We start from the raw sequence: 10,256 nt of genomic DNA, 5'->3' as shown, positions 1-10,256 counted from the left end.
ACTCGGTGGTGCTCAGCCTGCTGCGCTGTTTTGTCTCTGAAGATAACTGGCGAGGTGTCTGGACGTCCCTGACAAGCCCACTCACCGGGTGCATGGTGGTCTTAGCCTCACCCTGAACGGAGGCAGAAAAAAAAAAAAAAAGCCACAAGGTGGAAACACGCTTTATTTGCAAAAGAGACTGGTGGAGGAGGGAAGCAGGGCCGCCGGCGGCGGCGGGTATTGGGCCCGGGAGGGTCTGACCACATTGTGCAGGGGGGCTGGTTCTGAGGGTTTCCTTAAGTCGCCCCTGCCCACTCAGACCTCTCCCAGCCGTCTTGAAAGTGGGGAGGGAACCCAGAAGACGGGAAGGTCACCGGGGCAGGGGGCTCAAGGATGCCAGCATCCGTACCACCACTTCATCCGCAGCAGGCTCCCAGTTACATGAACTTGACAGCTTGTCTCTTGAACTTTCGTTTTTCCTTAGAAGACTGCTCACTTTGTCCCCAGCCTGAAGGCTCCCCTACTTCTGAACCTTTAGTTCTTAAACAGTGCCCCAAGTTCAGACACATTCTGGTCCTAGAGATTTCTGAGCCCACACATGATGCCTGAGCATATGGCTACCTGGACCAAGGTGGGAGGCGGGAAGAGAGCCAAGGCTGAGGCAGCCTGAAGAAATGAATACTGGGTTAAGGCACGGGCCAAGGCCTCTGTTCTGCTGGGCAGTGGTGGGCAGAGCCACTGGGCAGGAGGAGGCCTAGAAGTTCTCATAATGGTGCGAGAAATGAGTCCGGTCCTGCTTGTTGATGAGCTGACAGGCCTTCTCCACATTCTTGGTCATGCCAGGGGGGCCACAGCTAAATACGCCAATCTTTCGGACCTGTTGCAGGGGGAAGAACCAAAGTCGAACATGTTTACTGGCAGAGCTGGTCAGTATTCAGAAAAAGAGCAAGCAAGGTTCGTGTTTAAGGTGCAGGCTAGCTCTCTGGTCCTGTTAAAAACCGCCCAGTGTTCTCACTGAAGGTTTACTTTTTACTATGCATATAGTGACAGCTGGCTCACTATACATCTAGCCCCGTTTTGCAAGTCTAGGTCACTGTAGAAAGGCCAACTTAATCAGTGTTCAAATTGAGGGGGAGCTTGTGGTCTAGGAGGTCTGTGGCCAGCCCACTCACTGTTCATGGGGAAAATTAGTTCCATCTAGGGACAGGGTAGTCCTGAGTGTATAGTACGGAGTATTTCCGTTATTATTGAACTCTTCCGTTTGGTGGGTGAATTTGGGCTTCATAGTTGGCAAATCTTTGTTTCCTTCCTTCCTTCCTTCCTTCCTTCCTTCCTTCCTTCTTCCTTCCTTCCTTCCTTCCTTCCTCTCTCCGTCCCTCCCTCCCTCCCTCCCTCCCTCCCTCCCTCCCTCCCTCCCTCCCTTCCTTCCTTCCTTCCTTCCCACCTGAGGGTGAGCCTGTAGCTACGCTGTTCAAGTCTGTAAGCTACCAACCTCCTAAGGAATGGATTCTCACAGCGACCACGCCTTTCCCTGAAAGAGCCTGTGGGAAAGCTTTGCTCAGACCCCAGCGGATAAAAGGAGAGAGCTGGAATGTGGGATGGGCTCACCTGGGGGTGGACTTCCTGCAGAGAGTTGAAGAACGGCTCAAAGGGAGGGCGGCCAAAGTGGGTGACAGAGCGCAGGCCCGTGAACAGACTCCGGTTCAGCACCTTCTGGAAGTGCCGCTCACAGATGTACTGGGGAAGGAGGTCAGGGAGAGGATCATAGCCAGGTAGGGCATGACTAGGCCTGACCCTTGGCCTGAAAGTGCCCCACCTGACCTACCAGCATGGTGGTCCTGAGGTCAAACTTCTCGGCCAGCTGGGTGATGTAGATGTGCACGGATACCAGGTCCTGGTGGTCATTCTCCTCCACCTCCCGGATGATGTCAGCCAGCCACTCAAACTGCCGCTGAGTCCTTGTCACCCAAATGAAGTAGATCTGAGGACACACACTGGGGCTCAGGGCCAGCTCAGGTCAGGGATCTCCACACAGAATTCTGACCTCAGCCAGTCTGTTCCCAGACCACCTGAGAAATAAATTGTATGGGCAGTAGGGCTAGGCTCTGAGGCCAGAGGTGGGTTCCCCTTGGACAAAGAGAGGTAGGCGTGAGCAGCAACCTGGTGCAGACCAAAGAGCCTGCCTTCCACAACTGAGCTGAGGGTCTGTTGGGTGGAAGCAGCTTCCTCTCAGGCCAAGCCCATCCCAGCACTTCCTTCAGTGGGAGCTGCTAGGGCAGGAGACTGGCCACCTATGAGCAGCTGCCTAGAGGCAGACCTGTAAGCAGCCACTGGGGATCCCCAGCTGCCTGAAATGTGATAAGAGGTAGGCTCCCCTGGGGGTAGGGGGCAACTTCAACTTTCAGGAGGTAAAGCCAGGTGCTGCAGGTGAAGGACCAGAGAATAAGGACCACTGAACAAGGACAGGAAAGGATCTGTCACCCTTTGAGTACTGACAGCATGTAGGCTGGGCCTCTGCCTGCTGCATTCCAGCAGGCCTGATTCACCTGCCAGGCCCAGAGAGACAAGCAAGGGCCTGCCATTGGGTCCGAACTACAGAAAAGGGGCCTGTGTGGAGGGGGCCTGAAGGCTGGGCTGTGCTGCCAGGGCCAACCCACCCGCAACTCCTACCTTGGCACCACTCCTCAATCCTGAGACCTGAGCCAGTTCGACTGTGCCCCACCCCAAAGGTGCCCCTCCCTCTCCCAGCCGCGCTCCAAGGGCTGGCCTCTCCTGGATGAGGGAATGCAGTTTCGTTGGTTGCTTATTTTGTTTCAGCTCCCTTCAGCCCTTCCTGGAGGGACTCCCACCAGCAACTCCTGTGTGGCTCACCCCGTGGCAGAGTGAAGGAGCTCTTGGAAACTGGGCAGGTCCTACAGACATCAGTATACTGATTCTGCCCGTCAGGACAACCTGGCATCTTTCCAACACACCACCCCTCTCCAGGTTTCAGACCAACTTGTCCTTGCCCAGATGGTAGAGACACAGAGGCGGGAGCTACGGGCAGTGCCGTGGGCTGGCTGGCACTCACCTTCTTGCAGAACACTTGGCAACTGACTGATGACTTGAAAACCAGGTCTTTGAGGATGGAGGCAAAGGGGGTGACCCCAATTCCAGCTCCCACTAGCACTGACACCTCAAATTTATGCCACTCCTGGTGGCCCTCTCCAAAGGGTCCATCGAGGTACAGCTGTAGGGAAGGCAGTGGTTTTTAAATTCATCTTAGTCATCATTCTGAAGCCAGAAATGAAAATGGTGGACAGCATCAGGAAGAATACAGGGTGGGGTTGGGTCTGTGATGCTCTCTGGGACAACCAGTCTGTGGATTCAGGGTGGGGGGCAGTACAGTCAGGAGCCTGGTCATGCTAGGGGATAGAGAAGTGTATAGGTATCTGGGCTGATGTCTGGGCACCTTTGGGTATCTGGCACAGGTATCACTGGTCGGAGGTGAGTAGATCTCCCTGAGGCGGGTGGTCCAGGGTCCAGCTGCCCGGATGTGCAGGCTGAGTGTGTCCTCGTGGGGTGCCGAGGTCAGTGTGAATGGGTGGTACTCGGTGGTTCCCAGAGCCAGACATGCAATTCTCACCCACTGCCCTGACTTATACTCAAAGCCCTGGGGCCTCTGGAATCGCAGGTGGGTCACTCCTGGGAAGGGATGATGCAGTAGACTGTTGCCTTGAACCTAGCAACAGTATGGCCTCCAGAAAGTTCCCCCAACTACAGCTTCAGCTCTGATGACAAGGTAGACAGTCCCCCACTGGAACCTTGCCTTGAAGAGGAGCTAGGGGTGAACCGGGCAAGGGGAAGCCTGGCCTGGGCTCCTCCACGCAGTCTTAAGAGGGGCCCAATCCTCTAGCAAAGAACATTTCTCATCAGATTACTCCTCCCAGTGACCCCAGGTCCCTTCCACTTCTACCGGGCCGTGTCAGTAGACTGGGGTGGTCCGGGCACTGCTTATGGTCTGTCAGTTGCCTTAGTAGCCAAGCTGGCTCCCTCACAATCTCCAGGCTTGCACCTGAGGGCAGCAGCTCGGCCTTCACCACGCTGATCTCCACCTTCTTCCGGCTCAGGCTCACCAGCTTGTCCCCCACATAGATAATTGCCGGGACCAGGAAGAAGAGGTGGAATCGGGGCATCTGGATCAGAGCAGAGCTGCCATGGATGGTGAGCTGCAGAGTGAAGAATACAGTTCAGACGAAGGGGTGCACGCAACAGACCCGGCCAGCGTTGACCTTGACCCCATGACCTAGTCCACCGGTGCACCCGTTCCCCACCTCACCATGTTTCAATTCCTTCTAGATTCTAAGGTAATCACCCCACCTGCATCCTCCAAAGCACTCCAAAGGAGTACTATCATTCCAGACATAGCCAAGTTGACTCCCACCTGGATTCTGTAAGATATCCAGTGTGATGTGGTGTGTAAGTGTGTGTGTGTGTGTGTGTGTGTGTGTGTGTGAGAGAGAGAGAGAGAGAGAGAGAGAGAGAGAGAGAGAGAGAGACAGACAGACACACAGACAGAAAGAGACGGAAAGAGAAAGACAGACAGAGAGACAGAGATGGAAAGAGAAAGACAGAGACACAGAAAGAGACAGACAGAGAGACAGATGGAAAGAGAAAGACAGACAGACAGACAGAGACAGACAGACAGAGATGGAAAGAGAAAGACAGACAGAGAGACAGAGATGGAAAGAGAAAGACAGAGACACAGAAAGAGACAGACAGAGAGACAGATGGAAAGAGAAAGACAGACAGACAGACAGAGACAGACAGAGATGGAAAGAGAAAGACAGACAGACAGAGATGGAAAGAGAAAGACAGAGACACAGAAAGAGACAGACAGAGAGACAGATGGAAAGAGAAAGACAGACAGACAGACAGAGACAGACAGACAGAGATGGAAAGAGAAAGACAGACAGACAGATAGACTAGGCTGGCCTTGAATTTGTGGTGATTTTCCTGCCTCAGCCCTCTGGGTGCAGGATTTACAAGCCTGCATCAACATACCTGGCAGATGTGACTTTTTGAAATGCTTCTTCTTATCATGTCCTCTGTCTAAAGCTTTAGTGAACTTCCCATGGTGCCCTCAGGCCTTGCAGCACTCTGACCTCTAGAATCCGACTAGCTGGTTCTTCCTCCCTGGTCCTCAAACACAAGTCCTTTAGGGTTCAGAGTCTTTGCACTTAAGGGGTAAGGGGAAGCCTGGGCCATCCTGCCCCTAGTTCTGCCCATGGCTACTCCACCCCCTTTTCCAATCCTTAGCAGAAATGGCACCCCCTCTGCCTTATGTCCATCGCATCCTAGCTTATCTTTCTTAACTTACTCTTCTGGCATCCATGATCAGCTTTTGTTCTTTTGAGTGTATATTATTTTCCTGAATGGTCTGTGGAGGTGGGGACTGTGTTAACATGGTCTTGGATCTCCGTGATGCCTGCTGGGTACACATTTGGCACTCAGCAATTGTTGGGGAAGGGGCTTCCCTGTTTCTTCCACCTTTTGGTGGCTAAGAACACCTAACTTGTTTATCTTTTCCATGAACTAACCTGGCAGGGTAAAACCCCACCTCAGGACTCTCTCCCTCCCTCCCTTTCTTTTCTTCTGTTCTCTGGGGATTAAATCTAGAGACTCACATGCTAGGTAAGTGCTCTACCACAGAGCTACACCCAGCTTTTTCTTACTTTTTATTTTGAGGTGGTCTTAATGATTTGATTAGACTAGCCTGAAGCTCACTGTGTAGACCAGGCAGGCTCTGAACTTGTAATCCTCCTACTTCAATCTGGGACTGTAGCTAGGGCTACAGGCACCTGCTACCCCCACCCCCATGTCCACCCCCACTACAGGGTCTTCTTTAAGCCGTGCCAGCTCCCGCTCTGCAGCCTGTGACACTAGTGACCCCCCTCTCACCTCCCTGCCTCACTGCTACCTCAGCAACAGTGTTCTGCTGGTTCTGGCTCAGCCTCCCCGGCCACTCATTTCCAGCTCCTGCGCTGGCCTCATTCCATCTGCCACCCCAACCATGGGTGTGGTCCAAGACTAGTTTCCTCACCCACTGCTCTTTTCTCTCTCTGCTCCACCATGCAGCATGACCTCTCTGATAAGCCATAACCATTCTGCCTCATCAGCCACCCTCACATGTCAGCAGCGTGTCCCGCCACTCCCCAGGCCTGTCTCCTCCATCCCCTGAATATCCTAACCCTGTTGTCATGCTTACATTCATGTGCATGGCCTTCTCCCTAGGTCCTGCTACCGGGATTGCTCTTCAGTGTCCACTCAGCCTTGTCACTGTTTAGCTTGTCTCTTCTAAAGCTGTGGCCGAGGTCCCATTTGCTCTCAAAGTCGCCCCTAGCTGGGTCAGTGTAAGTGAAGCTCTCCTCCATGCTTTCCTACAGCTTACTGTTGGGACACTCACTGCACAGCAGTTTCTTCTGTTTGGTGTGCACGGGGCACTGGTCTCTGCAGCAAATCCTAAATTCCTGAGGACAGGGGTTAGAGTTGCCACCTCTGTGGGATTCCACAGAGCTAGGACAGAAGAGACCCTTGGTTGCTATCTATGTCATTGAATTCAGGTCTCTTGTTCAGGAATTCCTTCTCCAGTCAAGGGTTCCACATGTTTTAACCTTTCTGCACAGGTGGTGGAGAAGCTCAGTCTAGGCTGAGGTGTCAGCCTAGATATTATTTCTCAGAGTCTGCTCCCTCCATCCCACTGTGGTAAGTGGGAGGAAGTTGCTTTGGCCCTGCTCTATACTGGGGGTCCTTTCCCTACACCTTTCCTTTCTGCACAGAGCCAAGTGCTTCCCTCCACCCCTGTGATAATCGAGAAGTTGCTTTGATCCTGATCTCCCTGCCCAGGTGAAATACTCTCAATTTGCTGGGCCAGGGCTGCCCAGCAAGCCAGTGATGTCTACAATCCAGCCATGAATCAGAAAGCAGTCTTGGGCTTAGGGAATCAAGCTAACCACTCTACTGGGTCTCTCCACTCATTTTATCACCAGGAACAAGAAAGAACATTTTCTTAGCAAAAGAATAGGCAGCAGGCTAGGACTCCACCCACTATTGGGGAGGGAGGGAGGGAGGAAATTAGTTAACCAGAACTCCCCAAGGAGGGAAAGATTCTTTGGAAACAAACATCAGCAGTTCTAGGAAATATCCTAAGCCAAGGCAGATAGTTATTTCAAAATCAGAAGTGCTGAGCCACAGGCAAGATGTCCTCCCAACTGTCAATGGGGACAGAGTTGCATCTGGGAGGGGGAGGGGGAACAACAGGCTTGAGCCACACCCAAGCAGTGGTTCATGCTGCATCTCAGAACAAGGAGACCCCTGTGTACTGTTCTGCTAGGGGATACAAATGCTAGTTGTAGGGGCTTTGGGTTCTCTGAACGCTAACAGCCAAGCCATCAATCAGCCGGTGGGAAAGTACCGGCCTTGGGACTTGATTTAGCTTCTCAGTCAGCTGAGGGAGCCCTTTGGGGAATACTGTGTACCTGAGGAAGGTGGGCAAGCCCAGGGACCAGGTCAGAGTCAGCTCAGTAACTCGGTGAATCAGCTGATGAGAACACAGTGGGGAAATGAAGGGAACACAGAGAAGACGGGGGTGCGAAGGGAAGGAACCCTGGATCCCAGCAGGAGAAGGAAACAGGACAGGCCTGTAAGAATGCTTAGAATCAAGCCTCTGCTTGGGTCCGCTCTCAGACACTGACAGGCATTGTCTGTGAGTCCTGAATTAGCTGACTGGCCAGCATCATGACATCTCCTGAGTCTACATCCAAGGGGTGCCACATTCTGCTCTCCACTTCCTTCCCTGCCTCCTCCTGGCTGCAGGCTCTTGCTGCGGACCTCCCCATCCTCCAAAGGTGTAAGAGATACCTTCCTCTGCCACCTAGGCTCTCAACAGTCTTCAGAGACCTGGCCATCTGTCTGTCTCTGGTGCTGTGTCCTGAACTCTCTTTGGAGCCTAGACCATGCTATTACATCTCTGTCTGTCTGTCCATGGTGTTAATAACACGTGTAATAAACTCCTTTTCTCTAGTAATCCATCTCAGTGTCCTCTTGAACCACTTGCCTGTCCCAAAACCTAACAAGGTGGAGTCTTAAAGTTCATCCTATCATCAATCTGGCTGGTGTTTTGAGCAATCTTATTAACTTTATAGTTGTATATATTGTTTAGTTGGGTGATATGGCTAATGCATTCTCAGATGAGATCAGAACAAAAATAGAACCCATTAAAGTTTCTCTAAAAGAGTAATTCTTCCTTAAGGTGCAAGCAGTCCACCCGGGAACCAAAAACCAGCCACGTAATGGTAGAGAAAGACTGGAAAGATATGATGTGGGGAGCCTGTGAGGAATGTGGATGAACCTGGCAGGGCTGCTACCAAAAAAAAAAAAAAAAAACCACGGCAGGGAGGGATCCTCTGAGAGGTGCATAATGTGGTCAACCTACTGGAGAGCCCCACACTATAATTTCCATCTGTGTAGAGGGATGTGGAGAAATGAATACTTGAAATAACTAAGGGGATGGAAAATCAATGTCCCAGCCCTCAGTGCCTCCCTAGGAATGTCTTGCCTATACCCCACTGGCCTGGCTCACAGCCAGAAACCCTCACCAGGACATAGAGCAAAATGTAGAGGTGGTGGGTCAGCCAGAAGCCTCGGAAGCTGCGGCGTCGGAAGTGGTGGGAGGCGAAGACGTACATGATGGCCAGGGCCAGGAGCAGGAGGACTCCTGTGAGGCCTGTGAAGAGAAAAGGGCAGGGGACTAAAGGGGTGCTTTGTGGAGGGTGTTTCTGAGGTTCAGTCAGGTCCCTATCCACTCCTCCTCCTCCAAAGTGGAGGGGTGGCAAAGTGGTCATGGACTAGGGAGCCTCTCTTTTCCCCTCCCCGGCACACCCCAGCTCACCATTCATTAAAACAGACCCTGCTCATCTTCCATAGCTGTGGTCCTTTCCACTTGTGTCGTCACATTTTTATAAAATGTCTATCCTTATCCTGACCCTCAGGTCCTCAAGAACAACACTAGGCTGTCTCATCACTGATCCTCCTGGCTGTGGCAGGGCCTGGCATATTGCAGGCTTTGTATAAATGTGTGATGAATGAATGAATGAATGAATGAATGAATGAATGAATAGATGCACAGACATCTCCAGATGAGACACTGGAAATACCAGGCTCTGTTACCATGGAGTCAAAACTGCACCACTCTACTTGGTTATCATAGGACATGACATGAACTCTGGACTAATTTGTGCATGGGACCATACTAAACCAGCAAACTGACAGAGTCCCTCATCCAGCCTGGAGTTTGCAGAAAGCCCCATCTTTCATGGAGGATCCCATGCCAGGGGGCCTGAGAGGGTGATGCTGAAGCCAGGATGGGGTGTGGAAACACAGAATAGCCTCCAGTGATCAAGGAGGAGAAAGACAGTAATTAGGAAGATTAGAGCCCTGATGTGTGGGAAAGCAAAGGTTAAGGAGGGATTGAACCACAGCCTATAAAATCGTCAACAGAGAGAAGAGCATAAATGCAGCCTTATCCACCAAATCCCAGTGTGCGGAAGTCAGCAAGCACCCTCTGAAGTTCAAAGCGGTAGGATTAACACAAAAAAACCATGCTGTATCTCACAGAGAGGAGTGAGGATAAGAAACACGTTACCCCAGAGGGAATGGTCTGAAAATATAAATAGGTTTAGGACAAGTCTTAATAGATCCACAGCTATTAGCTCTGAAATGGGTGATTGTAGTAAGCTAAGAATACACCCCTCCCAATCTTTGTCAAGACATCTTATGGTGTGGATGGGGGCTTCTGTCTGGCTTGATAAAAAAAAAAAAAACAACCTGGTCCCTCTCCTATGCAGCTGGGGCACAGCATTCCTCCAAGCCATGGTCATGGTAGATATAAGTATTTATGAAGATAGGCCTACTCCCAACCCTCTGGAAACCAGTCCAGAATAGGGTTAGTGAGCCCCTCTTAGAGGAGAACCAGCCCAAGGTTCGGGGGAGCTGTAACGCAGTCACCTAAGGCTCTTACTGCCCAGAAGTGCCCTCTGGGCCAGAGGGCAGAGCCTAACTCATCACAGGAATTAAGTGAGTTTGGCTATTTAGTGACAGACAGAACCCTGGAGTTTGGAGTCAAGCCTAGACATTCAGAGAAGGGAAGAGTTCTCACCTGGTACCGTCTGGAAGAACCACCAGTAATACTTCTGAGGGAACTCTGACCTGTGTGAAAGACGCAGCAAAAGTCCTGAGAT

At 51.8% G+C, this 10,256-nt stretch overlaps 1 protein-coding gene across 1 annotated transcript in view; it reads right to left on the bottom strand.

The window, feature by feature from the left end:
• Window positions 1-146: 146 nt before the first annotated feature.
• Duox1 (dual oxidase 1) overlaps window positions 147-10,256 on the bottom strand; it is a 34,443-nt gene continuing 24,333 nt past the window's right edge. The window contains exons 26-33 of the mRNA XM_036184904.1: window positions 10,175-10,224; window positions 8,616-8,743; window positions 4,034-4,187; window positions 3,431-3,663; window positions 3,050-3,208; window positions 1,805-1,960; window positions 1,588-1,716; window positions 147-856 (exon numbers count right to left, since the gene is read on the bottom strand). Of these exons, the coding sequence (XP_036040797.1) occupies window positions 734-856; window positions 1,588-1,716; window positions 1,805-1,960; window positions 3,050-3,208; window positions 3,431-3,663; window positions 4,034-4,187; window positions 8,616-8,743; window positions 10,175-10,224 (1,132 nt within the window). The 3' untranslated portion in view covers window positions 147-733. The remainder of the gene's footprint in view (window positions 857-1,587; window positions 1,717-1,804; window positions 1,961-3,049; window positions 3,209-3,430; window positions 3,664-4,033; window positions 4,188-8,615; window positions 8,744-10,174; window positions 10,225-10,256) is intronic.

This window comes from Onychomys torridus, chromosome 4, assembly GCF_903995425.1.
Source record: "Onychomys torridus chromosome 4, mOncTor1.1, whole genome shotgun sequence".
NCBI lineage: Eukaryota > Metazoa > Chordata > Mammalia > Rodentia > Cricetidae > Onychomys > Onychomys torridus.
The sequence above is the reverse complement of the archived record's forward strand: the minus strand, read 5'-3'. Positions and strand labels throughout refer to the sequence as shown.